This window comes from Pseudonaja textilis, chromosome 2 (genome assembly GCF_049901715.1).
Source record: "Pseudonaja textilis isolate UNSWEBS1 chromosome 2, rPseTex1.2, whole genome shotgun sequence".
Lineage (NCBI taxonomy): Eukaryota > Metazoa > Chordata > Lepidosauria > Squamata > Elapidae > Pseudonaja > Pseudonaja textilis.
Window position 1 is genome coordinate 164758567 of NC_141991.1, and position 16517 is coordinate 164775083.

Genomic DNA, 16517 nt, shown 5'->3' on the forward strand with positions numbered 1-16517 from the left:
CTAGGGACAGAAGCAATCAGTCCTTTCCAATAAGACATTGAAAGTGATCGTGCATTCTTCTGTTTATGTTTTATATGCTGGTCTTCCATATCTCATCCACCCTTATAAGATGGATCAGCATAAGGTTTGATTCAAAACACACAATACCAGGAAAACAATAGGACTCAGCTTAGTGCAGCCTTCTCCAACTACCTCTTTTATATACGAAACAACCACAATTCCTAGAACTATTAATTCAACTCATTGGGAATTATGATCACTTAGTCCAACTCCCCTAGAGGGTATCACTTGAATCCAACAGCAGCCAAGAGCCTTTTCTCTCAGAAAAGAGACACACAAAACGCCAAATATTAATTTTGGAAGAAGATGCAAATAGAGTTACCTCAAGTAACAATAATAAATTAAATGTGAGGGAAGTGAGGTGATGAGTCTATTGCGGTCACATGACTTGTCACTTTACAACCTCATTGTTTAGCAATAGAATTTCCAGTCCCAACTCAAGATTAAAGGGATAAATTCTAATTTGACTTCACATACCTGTATTTTTTTTTAATAAAGTGGTATATTACCAAAGCAAAGCTTGCCATTTACAGAATACCAAGTACAAAGCAAAGATACAGAAACAAAGCAACCCTGGTATATTATTGTTTCAGGAAGTTTAATGGAATATTTTTTTCCTCAACCACCTTCCCACTGGAAGTCCAATAGAAAATATAGGATTAGAATTGCACCAATTCTAGTTCTCCTACCATCTGAAAATTGGATTTCATGGTTCAAACAAATCACCCAACAAACCCAAGACCAAGATGTGTGACATCCATAGCAACCAGGGGTCCTTAAGAAAAACAGAATAACAGAGTCAGAAGGGGCCTTGGAGGTCTTCTAGTCCAACCCTCTGCTCAAGCAGGAGACCCTATACCATTTCAGTCAAGTGGCTGTCCAGTCTCTTCTTAAAAGCCTCCAGTGATGGAGCATCCACAGCTTCATTACACTGGCTAATTGTTCTCACAGTTAGGAATTTTCTTAGTTCTAAATTGCTTCTCTTTTTGATTAGTTTCCATCCATTATTTCTTGCCTTGCCTTTTGGTGCTTTGGAAAACAGATTGACACTGCCCCCCCTTTTTCCTTTGTGGCAGCCCATCAAATATTGAAACACAGCTATCATCTCACCCCAATCTTTCTTTTCACTAAAACAGCCATACCCCATTTCTGTAACTGTTCTTCATATGTTTTAGACTCCAGCCCCCTAATCATCTTTGTTACTCTTCTCTGCACTCTTTCTAAAGTCATGGTTCAACATGCAAATGAGAAAAAAGCGATAAAGTAAGTAGTCACTAGGTAAGGCTATATGATTCTCTGTAACAGTTATTATCTTGTGTTATTGTAACACTTAATAAAGGCCGCAAAAGTGATAGTTAATCCTACAATTAACCAGGTGAAGTCAATCCTATAGATAATAAAATACTCTCATGCTTTAACTCAGGTTAGAGCTGTTGTTCTGTCTATCTTCCCTCTACCTTCTGTGGGTTCCTGTGAAGAGCATTTGAAAATGAATGTAATTCAGTCTTAGAAAGTGCTAGAAGGCTATAAAACCTCTAAATGCTTCCAGCTTGCAATTTCAACTGCGAGGAATACTTTTCAAAAAATGGAAGTTACAACAAACTGTGGAAATCAAATGAAGACCTCAAAGATCAACAAAAAATACCTGCTAGAATGGTCTTATCTGTAAAACAAACCCAGAGATCTCTGCAAACAAATCTGCTGAAAAGTTTAGCTGATAGTGGAATAAGTATGACAACATTGCAGTGTTGCTTATACAAGAATGGTCCATATGGGACAGTTTGTCAGTTCTTTAATCTCATGACAAAACACACTGTCTAAAGCATGTAAAAAGAAACCCTGGTAAACTTGAAGTGTTTTGGAACAAAATGCTTTGGAATGATGAAACAAAAATTGAGCTTTTCAGCTACAACCACACAAGAAATGTTGGGAGCAAAAAGGGCAGTTGAGGAAAAGCATACTTTGGCAACCATTAAGTATAAGGATTACTCTATTATCCTTTGGCAGCCAGGAGCATAGGAAATATTGTGGGCATAAAGAATGATTCAGCTAAACACCAGCTTCTTCCTTGCATCTAATGTCTCACAGTCAAGGAAGAAATTGAAGTTGAAAAAAAAGTTTGATATTTCAGCAAGACAACAGCCTGAAACATTCTTCCAAATAAACCATGAAGTACTTATAGGGAAAATACACACACACACACACACACACACACACACGTATTACAAGTACCTTTAAATATAACTTCAGAGTCCTCAGACTTGAATATTATTTAGAATTTGTGACGAGATCTTAAGCATACAGTGCATGCAAGAAATTCTAAGAATATTTCTAAGTCCTAAGAGCAAGGGAGAATGGGAAAAGATACAAAGAACAAGAATAGGAAGACTTTTTGTTGGCTGCTTGAAATCTTTGAAAGCTGCTCAAGGAGCTACTGCAAAACACTGAGTGAAATAATACGTTTTTTAATTTTAACCGGAACCTCATTTATTATGATTGTAATAAACATTTAATTGATTGAAAAGATTAGAGTGCCATGTGTAGCATTTTTATTTGATTTCTAAACTAATGAACAGAGATAGTAGTTATACATTAAGATTTGAAGAAAAAATGTATTTAACATTGTACCCTATGGAGGTTGTATCAGTTTCTCTTCACTCAAGGATTTACTTAAACGTATAATTTGAGCAGGATGCCTACACCTTCATAGGTCCAAGTCTACTTTGTCTCGTGACTATGCCAAACATGGACTGGTGATTAACACAGATGTAATATCCACCTAGGAAGTATCTTCTAAGGTGAGGTGCCAATGAATAACATTATTTGAAATTATGAAATTAAGCTATACAAATTAAACTATTCTAAGACAAACAGAATAATTATAAGCAAATATGCTCAAATGGTGCACAAAGTGGAATTAAACTGTAAATATTTACTGTGCAAAATAGCAATATTATGTAATGTGGAGAGGTCTATGCGTAATTCCTTAAAATATTGCTATAATAATTAAACTATCTACATTGCTAGCAGACAATAATCCATTTACAATAATCTGTACATAATTAAATGCTGCAAGCAATCATTTAATTGGAGCAGCCAGACAAGGAACTCTTGTCAACTCTGTGTGAAGATGATAAGGAAGTCACAGTTTAAAAAACATAATTGCATTTAAAATTTCCCTATGATGGTAATTTTACTACAGAACTCTATCCATTAAGTGTGGCATGATTCCAGAACACTTCCAGATTTTTCAATTGCTAAGGAACAATTTCTTGAATTAAAATTGAAAGGATGTTCTACTTTTATATTATAAATTGTATTAAGAGTACATAGAAATACTGCTTGCTGTGTTTCCACATGTTATTGTTCATTGTACGTCTCCTGTCTGGAAGACAGCAAGCTTAAAAAGCATTTGACTCATGCAAAGATGCACCAGGAAACACAGTTTTCGTAATGTATCTGCATCAGATGAGAATAAATATTTCTATCCATGGCCATCTGCAGTGCAGGAGAAGGAGAGCAAATGATGAAATTTGTGTGACCTTGTGCAAATGTTTTAATATTCGTATTGTGTTAGATGCTAGGAAAAAAAGTGTGTAATTGTTTCATCTGTACAACGATGAGTGAAAAGAATTACTGTTTTGGTGTCAATGAAGTTTGTAGAGAATGCCAATGATTATCATATGTAATGAATGCCTGGAGCAAAATTATTTTCTTTAGTGGAGCCTGATCAGTCAGAGGAAAAATGAGTGAATTATATGGATACATCTGACATCTTATGTGGATATTGAATTCACAGGCTGTTTAATTAAAATATGTACTGTTACCAACTAGCAGTTATCTTATGGCCTACTAATAATATACTCCAGCTGGCACACCAAATGAGTATTAGCAGCTCAGAGCAGAAAACATCTAAGCTTGCCAAAATTAGTATGGGGTTTCTACAGATAGAATTATGTCATTCTGAAATGAAAGCTTTATTTAGCAGTAGAACTAAAAATGCAACCTATAATCTTTAAAGGGTATAGAACCACCACCACCAAGAAGATATACATACATACATACATACATACATGTATGCACATGTGCACACATCTATGTATGTACACACACACACACACATTATAAAGAACACTCCTTCATTGAGACAAAACTTTATTGAGCTTTTGTATGTGTGACTGTATGGCTTTTTCCTCAATATTGTTTCATTCCAGCCTTTTCCTCTCTGGAGGCAGTATTGGATTGAATCTCTAAGGTGATGGGAATTTTCTAGTCCCATCATTTCCAATATACACTCCAATGAATACATCTCAAGGCCATCAGCTACAGAAAAGTAAACCTAATCTATCAGCTGCAGAAAAGTGACATAGAAAAAGCAGAGAGCTACTTTTTCTTAACACAACCTTAATGAAGAAGGGATAGCTTTTATAACAATCCACAAATATACGCTTTCTTATTTAACCACTTGAATGATTACTGTAAGAAATGCATGCATTGATGTTCTTGGCAAAATCTGAATTGACTGATGTTTTCTCCCAATTATAAAAAAGCTGTGCTAGAATCCCTGCTGATATTTGAAAGTTTGATAATACAAACATTTACATTACTTCAAAATATCATATGAAACTGACATACAAGAAATTAAAGGACATATTAAATATTTTCTACACTAGCTTTTTGCTTATAACTCCAAAAGACAGAATTTGAAATCTTGGCTGATCTCAGAAAAAGCTAAACTAAGCTAAGATCATATCTAGATACTGCTTGTAGAAGAGACCACAACAAAATCCCGAAGTGTAGGATAGATTGGGAAATTTAAAAGTAAATCCCCCAAGAAGGCAGCGGCAAAGTAGTTCAATACTTCCAAGAAAAGTGTCCACTTTGGGTTACCAAAAACAGTTTTTAGCAATTCTCCTGAGAAATTTCCATTGGGCCAAGAAACAGGCGGAGATACAGTGTTATACATGTAGGGCAAAAATGGTAGCTTATGTTCTAACCCAGGGATGTCAAACTCAAGGCTTGCGGGCCGTATGTGGCTCGCAGGGTGCTTAGATCTGGCACATCCTGGAAACAGCAAAGGACTGCCCTGCGGTGCCTCTGCCAGTGAAAATGGAGCTCTGGAGGACCACATATGGTCCTCCTGAGCTCCGTTTTCACTGGCAGAGGGCTGCAGGAGGCCGTTGTGGCTGAAAACAGAGCTTTGATGCGTGACATTGAGCTGGCCACACCCCCTACCCCCCTCGAGTCAAACACAACCCTGATGTGGTCCTCAATGAAATCGAGTTTGACATTCCTGTTCTAATCTAATCCAATGATTTATTTAAAAACCCCCACATTTTCTGACTTTTGTCTTCCTCTCATAAACAAAAAGGACAGCTACAAGGCCAAAGGATTTTATGTATTTTATTATTTGCAATTCAAAAAGGGTTTTCAGTATAAGAATTGGTCTTCTTGCTGTAGGTAGTTTGCTAGTGTAACAACCACATATTAAATATCAAGAGAGCTATTTCACTGTCACACTATTATTTTGTAATATATTCCCTCCAGATGAGAAGAAGGAGGAAAAAAATCATGTATAAATTGCATATAATCATCACACCCTGTTCAAGCATCCACTAACTCTGGAAAAGAAAAAATTAACTTCAAATGTTTGCAATATAATAATGTATTAGAATAAAAACTGCAATCAATCTACAGAGTAGCAAAAGATAAACTGTCAACTGCGATGCAAAAACCAATTTTTCAGAATTTTTCTAGAAACTACTTATAACGAAATTTCTAACATGAATTATGCAATAGTGCTGGACTTGGAAGGATGAGTGAATGAAATTAAATGTACATCTCCAATTTTGCCTATCCACAGAAGGTTTCTAAGAGTATGGAGATGCTACTTTATACAGTGAGACTGTTGATTTTTCATACTGAAACAATGGATTTTACAATAATGTTTGCCCTCAGTTTAATACTGTATGTTGAGGGAATAGTAGAAAAATAGCAATGTCCAATTTTAAAAAGTGAAAAGAATGGCTGCTACTTAAATGAAAAAGAAAAAGGTCATGATAGCTATTCTTCTCTTTGAATATTTGTTTACCCTTAGTTAAATTCATAGCACTACACTACCATTTCCAAAGATTCAAAGATTCACTACCATTTCTAAAGATTGTAATTTCTATAAGATTTGTGGGGAAATGTCAGTATTTGGCTTCTGCTTTAAACAAGAGGAGAAAAACATGGTTATCTACTAAATACATATTTGGGATGTAACCTTCAATCGTCCTATGTGGGCAGAATATGAATGCTGGCTGTAGGCTTATATACTTTGCCTATGCCTCTCCAAAGTGCTATGCCTCTCCAAGCTAGAACACCTTTAGTTTTTTTAAAAAATCAAAGTAGCATAATTGCCAACATACATGTACATATGTATAGCATTCACTTCTGTATATAGTATTGCAAAAAAGGCTTTAAGAGTCGTAAATTTAATTTTACGAAGCTTCTTCTCTAGTAATACTGATTTGCAAACTAGGGCATTCAAAATCTTTGTTAGATCAATACTTGAATTCAGCTCTGCTGTCTCGAATCCACACTGTATATCAGACATAAACACAATTGAGCGAACCAGAAGCATTTTACCAGAAATTTACCAATTTTACATTCCTCTGTTCTAAACAGAATACCCTACACCACCGGACTTGAGATTCTAGGCTTGGACAATCTTGAACTACGCCGACTAAGATTGAACTTAAGCATAGTACATAAAATCATATGTTACAATGTCTTACCTGTTAATGAATATTTCAGCTTTAACCACAACAACACAAGAGTACACAACAGATATAAACTTAATGTGGACCACTCCAAACTCGATTGGAGGAAGTATGATTTCTGCAATAGAGTGGTCAATGTCTGGAACTCACTACCTGATTCTGTTGTCACCTGCTCAAACTAATTTACTCATTTACCCTCAAACTAACCTCTATTGACCTCATCCCATTCCTAAGAGGACTGTAAGGGGCATGCATAAGCGCAAAATCGTGCCTACCGTCCCTGTCCTATTGTCCCCAATTATTAGTTCCTATTTCGTGTAATTAAATTTATGTTTATTCTTGTTTCTGTTGTATTGTAAGCTTTTGGCAAATAAATTAAAAAAATAGTGAGCAGAACAGGGACAAAGCAATGACTTAACACTCAGAGTTATGATATGTGTGGAAAGAGACAGTAATTTCCACATCTTAAGTGCTTGAATGGCATCTTATAAGATGCCAGAGGTGAGTATGAAGCTGTTTGGATAGGGTACTGTTTTGGATCATAAATTAATTTGTGATTGATTCCAAAGAGATGGGACATCAAAGGTGGTAATATAATCCACGTAGATTGAATTTTTAGGCCTGGCCTTCCATTCTGTGATGTTTCATGACAAGACAACCAACATTCTAAGAATATTTGGATCAATCACAATTTCCAGCAGTTGGCACTGGGAACAGCACTCTCCACTTAACACGAAGACATGCTCTTTTGTTCTCATTAGAGACAGTTTAGAGCAGGGGTGTCAAACTGGCGGCCTGAGAGTGGATGCATCATGTACAGGCCACACCCACCCCAGCTCTGTGAATGGGAAAAACATCATGAAACATCACGGGATGGCAATGTGATGCCGCAGGTTTGACACCCATGGTTTAGAGATACTAGGTTGAGTATTGGGGTGAACAATTTGGGGTGCAGCATGAGGTCCATAACCGGGGTCCTGACTGTAAACAGTGAAATAGTTGCTCCTATCCTGCATTACTAGGTACATGGATCTATTATGGCACACTGGTTAAAGTTATTAATTTGTGTTCAGGAAATCTAATGGTAGATAATTAGGAATCAATGTGACAAAGATCATCCTGGCAAAAACTGGAATAATATGGGTCCTCAAAATAGGTTATTTTGATAGTGGATTTTAAATGAGTGCACTCAAGCAATACAACTGGTCAACTGAACCTTGCTGGAAATGTGTTTTCTGAGTAGTCGAGCCCCCTTTTTTCAGTCTGCCAAGATATTTAAATCAAATAACCACTGCCAACCTCTAAAGAGCATGAACAACATTAGCACGTTTAAATGCCTTCCCATCAGCTGTGCCCGAAGGGAAATTTTTATAATTTTTTAATGACTAAGGCTATGCCACTTGAATCCATACCTATGACCTATTATACTGCACTTTCTATAAGGATTTAACAGCCCATTTCATAATAATGTTTATTGGATGCAGTACCCAGACAATTCTGAATTTTTATGTACAGTTACCATTATCAGACCTGGGTGATTTCTTGAATATGAATGTCAACTCATAAAATATTTCTATGGTCTTTTTAGAGTTGCCAATGACAACAATTTTTATGCAGTTTGTAAACTTGTCATGACTTGATCACCATGACAATCCATTTATAATTTTACTTAAAATAAATACTATTTATTGTCTTAATTTGCAGAATTATGAGAAGACATCATACTATATTTTTATGATTTTTATTTTTATAATAAAGCTAACGCTTAAAAAATAAATAAATTTATATATTCCTGTTCTTGGATTCAAGATCCAGACCTCTTGTTCAATCTTTTCCTAACTGGCACACTCGAAATGTCTTAGTGCTACAATTCTCAGAATTAACAGCCATCATGGATTTCCTATAAAAATCCTGAATAACATAGCCTCCATGTTAAGATAGTTTTTTGGTATAAATAAAGCTTCTTTTGAACTAGAGACAATTAGTCCAATGTTCACTTCCAGTCTCAACTAATAGAATACTTCTAAAGATAGGAAGATCTGAGGACTAAATTCTAGTTCAATTGGAAGGCACCAGATTCCGGAAAACTGAACATTATAGAGATCCCATAGCAGTAGGATCATCGCCAACTGGCTTTCCAGTTCAAAAAGCCTCAATTCTTAGCATCTCCTACTGATGGCAGCAAGGCTCAACAATTGCTTGGGCAGATTAAAAATGTCTGCTCCTCAGACAAAGTAGGAGCAAAAGCTTTATCTGTGTGTAATAGATGCATTATCTAAGGATTTGGCTGCCTAGCTTGACTTCCCGTATTATTTTAAAAGTTTTCTGGCAAGCATTATTATAAACTTATTCTGTTTCTGCAAAGCAGTGTCTGTTTTCTACATAAACTTATTCTGTTTCTACTAAAGTAGTGTCTGTTTTTTATCCAAGAACCTTATAAAATAAATTATCCTTCTATCAAGCAAATATAAATGAAGCAAACCCATGATTTTTTTTTTCATTCTAGATGAAGAACTGCCACGTTCTGCAGGCATTATGGTTAGCATATATGTTTAAACCAGGTATACTGAATTTAAAAAGAAATTGGTCCAGATTCATACTACCAACTGAAGCAACTGAGTACAAAGACATTTAAGGTATTTAATATGAAAATGGCTTTAAGAAAAATTAAGAAGTCTCTAGTAATAATACATCCACTTGTAATTACAGACTGCAAAGCAAATAAAGACACATTGTTGGCTTTAGCTCTGAAAGTGTTGGTTAGACTAAGTTTTACCTCATTCATGAAAAAAGGAGCACCGCATGGTGCATTTTGTTCTTCCTTTTAAGCAATAAACCAATTTTGACTGTGCTTTTTCTGTTGCGTGATTAGATGTTGAACCAATAATTTCACACCATATCTGATCTGAATAATTCTCAGCAGCAGGAAACTTCAAAGCTATACCCAAATTGAGACAAGTTTCTGTCACAAAAATACATCATTGTTTCCTTACATGTTCCAATAATCCAAGATCATTTGAGTCAGGCTATTCAGTTCAGTTTAGTTCAGTTATCAAGCTCAAATTATTCTACTCCGGGCACATTATACGAAGAGTTGGTTGACTTAGAAGATTTTAATGCTGGGAAATATTGGAAAAAATAGGGGACAACCTTCAAGATGGAGAGACTTATAGTGGCAATTATTTTCATCATACAGAAACCCTATTTATCTGGATGCCAGGAGTAAAAAATGACCTCATTGCACATAATCACTCAATTAATCAATGAACCAACCAATCAAACAATTCCTGCTAAATTCATGTCTTAAGATACACTACCATCTTTAATAAATGAAAGCTGTTTTCAGTTTCACAAACATTAGTATGTTGTTCATGTGTGTTAGAACAGGATCTTAACTATATAATTTTATGATAACTTATGATACCTGCATGACTGATTAAAACTCCCACTTTTCTGCTTAAAGTGGCATGCATTCCTCCCCTAATTTTTGTACCCCACAGTACAGTCAATTTTCCAGTCAGAATAATACATTATAATTTATAACATTGCATATCATTCTTTAGAAGTGTCTGAAGTTTAAAGTTGTGGTCGTTTTTCTCTTTTTATTTTTCTAAGACTAATTTTTCTGGAGTAAAACCAGAATTATTTGAGAAAAAAAATATTTTTTCTTCTCTATGAGAATCAATCTGGTGGTTATTTTGTTTCAGATGCTTAAACATTGCTCCTCTTGCTTTGCAATTTTGATGTTTAACCTTGCCCTGACAGCAGGTTGTTCAGAATATAGAACTATATTTGGTTCTTTCAGTAATATCTCGAGAAGTAATGCTGCTGTACTGTATTATTTAAAACTGAGAAAGGCATGAAATATGTATAGTAATAGGTCTGGCTAGAAATAATTTAATTAGTAAAATGATGCTCAGAGCTTTTCATTTTTAAATAATAGAACAGGCCTGGTCATGCAGCAGAATGGAGCAATCTACGAAGTTCACATTGCCCAAAACAGGAAGGGAGGAAGAAAAGAAAGAAGGAAGGGATTTAAACTAACAAGACTGTTCAAATGTTAATAGTGATGACAGTTAAGATGTCATTTTCAAGTTGTAAAAAGTTTTGGGCCTCCATTGACAATAAAATAATGTCAAATTCTTGTCAGTCTTCCAAATAGCCATGCTGAGACACTGGTTGGAGAAGGCTTAATTATAAGCAATTGAATACAGTAGTGCTGAAAAGTTTGTGAAGCCTTTTTAATTTTCAGTATTTCTGCATCAATACAACTTAAAACATGATCTCTTCTCCACATAGGTCCTACATTTTGATAAGGAGAACCCAATTAAATAAATGAGTCAAAAACATTATACTTGTTCATTGATTTATTTAGAAAATAAACCAAACCTACCTATCTATGTGTGGCAAAAATATGTGAACCTCCATTATCAGTTCATTTAAAAGAGAAATTAGAGTCAGATGTTTAATAAATGGATGATGATCAGATGTGATTCATCTGCCTTGTTTAAGTAACAGCATTCTGGGTATTCACTATCAAAGACCTATTTTCATAAATTAATACATTAGAAGAAAGCTATTGTTTTGGAATAGCCAAATTAAACTCTTGACCTTAATCCTATAGAAGTATTGTGGAAGGATCTGAAGTGTGAGAAAGCTCACCAATATCCTTCAAGCTGTTCTGAAAGGAGGGATGGGCTAAAATTCCTTCAAGCTAATGAGCAGAACTAATCAACAGCTATTGGAAATGTGCACACCTGTTACCGAAAGCAAAGTTTTGCAACACACAAATATGTAGCTTTGGATCATTTCCTTCAGATTCATGAAAAAGCATACAATAAATTCTCCACTTATGACCATAATTGGGCTGGGAATTTTGGTCACTGATCAAAGCAGTCATTAAGTGAAATGCCATGTAACTACTTTGCTTAATGACAACTCTCCAGTTGCTGTCATTATGCAACAGTGTGGATAGTTAACTGAATCTCTAGGAAGAGAGTACAAGCCTCCCATGACACTTAGGAGACCTGGACCCTCACCCTGCCCCACAAGGGAGAATACTCGCATGAATACTGATGTTCACTAACATTTTTGCAAGTGAGAACAGCATGATCCTGGGTTATCATTTCTCCATACAGACACAAACTCAATTTCATATTCATCTTTGTATTCTATTCCATATCTTATTACTATTTTAGCATTTTCCTCAATGATTTTCCCCTTCCCTTAGTTTTCTCAACCTTGTTTTTAATTATCTCATTCCTTTCTAAATTCAATTATATATCTTTTTCTAAGTTTCAATATCTTTCAAATCATTATATTTATATTTTTGTCTGTCTTGTTTCAATTTCATATTTTCTTTTCTCGTTAAACAAGTTTTCCCCTGTAGTTACTGATTGAAGTATGACACCTTTGTATCTTTTGATTTTTGTCCATTCAAATCTTATTTAAACTTCAATTTATGCCTTTACAATTATAACATTCAATATCTAACCTCTATTTTATAAGACATAACTTTTGCCAATCGAATTCTGCTTGGTACATTCTTAATATACACATTAAGTTCTTAAAGAGAAAATATGTATATAACAATAGTATATAAATCACTTATTCTATTCCAATTCAGGTTAACCATTAATGTTAATTACAATCTTCCATTAATATTAATTAACCTCTTTAACATTTCTTTTCAATTAAATATCCTCCTTCCTATAATATTTCCATATTTTTTCCATATTTCTTTCATATTTCTCTCCTTCATGAGTGAAGCTTTTCTGAACTTTCCAGAGGGGAGGGAAAAACAACAGCTAATCCCAGAATTCTGAATGGTACAGCAGACTACTGTCCGCTAGGATTTTCCCCAGATTTGAGGTCTGTTCCTCCAGCATGTGGGAGGATTTCCCCTCCCTACATGAAGGGGAGGGGAATTTCCTTGTCATGCTGGGGGAATGGAGCTGAAATCCAACATCTCCTTGGCTTGCAACTTTTCCTCCAGCTTCCCTATTGACTTTCTGAGGAAGCCAGCAGAGAATATTGCAAATGGAGAATCCATAATCACAGGGCATTTGGCAACCAGTTGTAAATACATACAGGTTGCCAAGGTCCAAAACTGTCATATTACCTAAAGAGGTAGTGGAGAGATGTTTTATGATGGCTGAAAGTGCTTTGCAGGCAGTCAAGCAGCCATTTCTGATGCCGTAATAATTGCGAATGTTCATTAAATGACTGGTAGTAAGTCAAGAGCTACTGCAATGTTTTGACTCATTTATTTAATGAGGTTCTCTTTATCTAGTTTTAAGACTTATGTAGAGAACAGACCACATTTTAGGTCATGTTGATGCAATGTTGAAAATCTAAAGCAATTCACAAACTTTTAAGCACAGTGCACATATGTTCCCTTGCCCCAAATGAGAAAATTCTTAAAACTTTATGACATCTTAAAAAATTAGAGGACAAATCTACAATATTTCACAAGACATTCAGCTTCTCCTTTGTGGCTACAACCCTGAGCACTAAATACCTGTTTACTCTTAGTATGTACTGGATGAACAAAACTGCTAATTAGAATCTTCAGCTAAGCAGAAAATCAGTAGAAAGTATTAGCATACACAGAAAAAGTCACCACTGATATATATTGCTATTTATCTTCTACAAATGCAGTTTCACACAGGTTAAAAATTCCACTCAGCTGTACAGAACAATACTTTCTAACAAACAGATGTTGCCTCATTAATTGCAACCAAATTAAGCATAACTCCAAAATACAACACCCTGCCCAGAAAGCTGATTAGGGAATCTCTTCTGTTAACAGCAACTGCCTCAACATACTTGTACCAGAAATTCAATTAACAATGAAGAATCATTCCAAAATCTGGTTATATAGTTATGAGTTACCGAAGCATTGATTTCAAGTGAAAAGAAATGAAGTAACATCTCCTCAGGGCTTATTATACACAGAAAGGCAATACCTTAGACAGCAGCAGACAGATCTACAACTCTGGCCTGCATCTCAATGATTTAGGAAGGCAGTTGGTTCCTCCTGCCAATCAGGTTGTTAAGCTTTAGTAGGAGAATAAAGTATGTGAAATTAAAGGGCAATGAGTGTTTTAAAATGATTCAGATTCAATTCCGAAGGCTGTAATGAGGAACGGCAAGTATGCTCTGCAATGTACCTATTGGAGGTATGAAGGTTCTGAAGTAGCAGATTTGGGGGACATCTAAGGCATAATCCTATCTGCTATAAATAATCTATTCATATATCAGTGTTACAAATACATAGACATTCAGAAAATAGCAAAGAGAAAGAGAAGGAGAGAGAAATTTCTCCACTAAATAGAATAGCTCCATAGGCAAAATACTGAAAGCCAAAGTAACATTTGCATTGCAATAAAAACAACCTTAAAAATAGCTCCTGAAATTTCATCTAATGCTCATTTTTTTCAGCTGATATAATTTCAATTTCCTACCTTAATTGCATTTCAAAACAACAAAGGTGTGTTGAATAATATCCCAAATGACTGTGTAGCAACCTCATCTGCTAATCTGAATCTAACTAAATGACTGGTACTAAAGTATGTTGGGTTGTCAGGCTTTCAAAAAGCAATGTATCATCAGGTAAGAGAAAATTAAAAACTCCCTCTATGGCTGTTATTTCCTCAAAAATTTAATCTTTTATGAAAATTTAAGTTTCTGTGAAGTTAAATATGGAACAGGCATAAAACTTTGAAAATATCACCATTATTCTGGCTCCAGCAAAATACATAGTAAACAAGTTACTGGATAGTTACTGGATTTTTCTGTAACCACAAATCTATCCATGATGGCACCAATTCCTATCTATGATTTCTTTCACCCTGTTTTCAGGTTCTGAAGCTTTGACAGATCCAGTTGAAGAGATGGTTATACTATGTGCAGATGCCACATTGTGAGACCTAGCTACCCTGATTGACCCTGACAAACTACCTATCAAATTGGATAGACTGCAATTCCCCAGTATCTTCTGACACCTAGTCGTATTACCAGTTAAAACCAAAGACAAGATAAGGATTCAGATATGGAGCTATGACTGTTTCCAGAAAAAGCTTTTAATGGTCCACTGTAGGAAAGTGCACATTCCATTCTGTGCCTGTAGCTATGACCCAGTCTTGACAATTTCTCCTGTCTATTGTTCAGAAGCGTGCTGGCTTTGAACAGCAAGGCTTTTTGTTTGATTTTCTTAGATCACAATAATATACACTAGATATCACAAATTATGCTCTAAAACAGCTATTATGTTTTATATTATTATTTTATATTATCTATTATGCTCTAAAACAGCATCAACACTCCATACTTTTTGGAGCATGATTCATATTTTAATACAGAAAATTTTGAAAATGGAGATAAAAATGAAACCAGAACTTTTCCTTTTGGGCCTAATGGAAAAATCCTGGGGAAAATAAAGGAACTTTGTTATTATATATGTTGACAGCAGCAAGACTATTGTATGCACAAAAATGGAAGGACATTTGATTTCTACTATGGACAAATGGTTGCAGAAGTTGATGGATTTGGCTGGAAGGGCAAAACTGACTACTTTGATAAAAGAAAAGAACATAAGTATTTTTGTTTCCATGCTTCTGAACTTCGTGTTAGAAGTGGAAAAGAATGAAATGTTGATTTTGGGTTTTACTGAGTAGATTGGTAGTTCTTCACAGAAATGGCTTCTTCAAATTATTATGAAAAAGCAAAAGGTTGTGATTTGATGTTAATGCGTTATTTTACTGCAACAGAGAGAGTGGGAGTCCTTCCTTACTTCTCTTCCTCCTCTTCCTCCTCAATGCTTTTCAATTTACTTTCGTTATTTTACAATATTTTGCAACTCAATAAAATGTTAAACCAGAACACTCCATACTTTAATAACTCCTGCAAGACACAAACAGAACTGCAATGATTTCCTTCAGAGGCTCTCACCTGCCAAAGCAGGAATGGTGACCTTATTCCATTCCCATGGCTGGTCATACTCGTCTGCAGGCCTATCATCATCCTGTGGCAACTTGCTCTCTCTCAGGCGTTGACTCACAGCACTTTCTGAATCAGATTCCACACCATTGCCTTCAGGTTCGTAAGGTGTGTCATAGAGCTGGATGTCTTTTTGCTGGGGCTTCACACAGTCTTGCCTCTGTAACTCTGTCAGAATGGGAAAATAATTGGATTAATTTTTCTGCTGGCATCAGCAGGCAAGGGGAAAAAAAAGTTTATGCAGTGTAATTTAATGTAAACATTACATTAACAGCAACAAGAAAAATGTGGATATGTAAGCTGCTAAAGGTTTCCAAGTTTAGCTTCTCTCAAACTGAAAAAAGAAGAAACAGAATAAAGTCTCCGTTAACGGTTTACCAAATGGCAATATAAATCGAACAAAATGTCAGGAAACTTAAGAATCTATAAGAAATAAATTTCTATAATTTAAGCAAGATTTTAGAGCAGAAAGGACAAGCCAAGGGCTTATATGTGAATCAAGAGAATTGTTTATGCCGGTCTTTGAACCTACCAGAATGGCTAGGCTGACATTTTCACTCTACTTTCTGTCACTCACTCACTCACTCTCACTCTGTCTCTCCTATAAGTTTCTTAGGTTTAAAGTATACATTTCATCCCTTAAAACTCTTGAAATGGGCTAAAGGAATAATCTTGACCTCTTTACTAACAGGG

At 35.4% G+C, this 16517-nt stretch overlaps 1 protein-coding gene across 1 annotated transcript in view; it reads right to left on the reverse strand.

Annotated features, from left to right (window-relative positions):
* SHB (SH2 domain containing adaptor protein B) overlaps positions 1 to 16517 on the reverse strand; it is a 93507-nt gene that overhangs the window by 37647 nt on the left and 39343 nt on the right. Inside the window, exon 2 of the mRNA XM_087926334.1 lies at positions 15777 to 15992. Coding sequence (XP_087782460.1) covers positions 15777 to 15992 — 216 coding nt within the window. The remainder of the gene's footprint in view (positions 1 to 15776; positions 15993 to 16517) is intronic.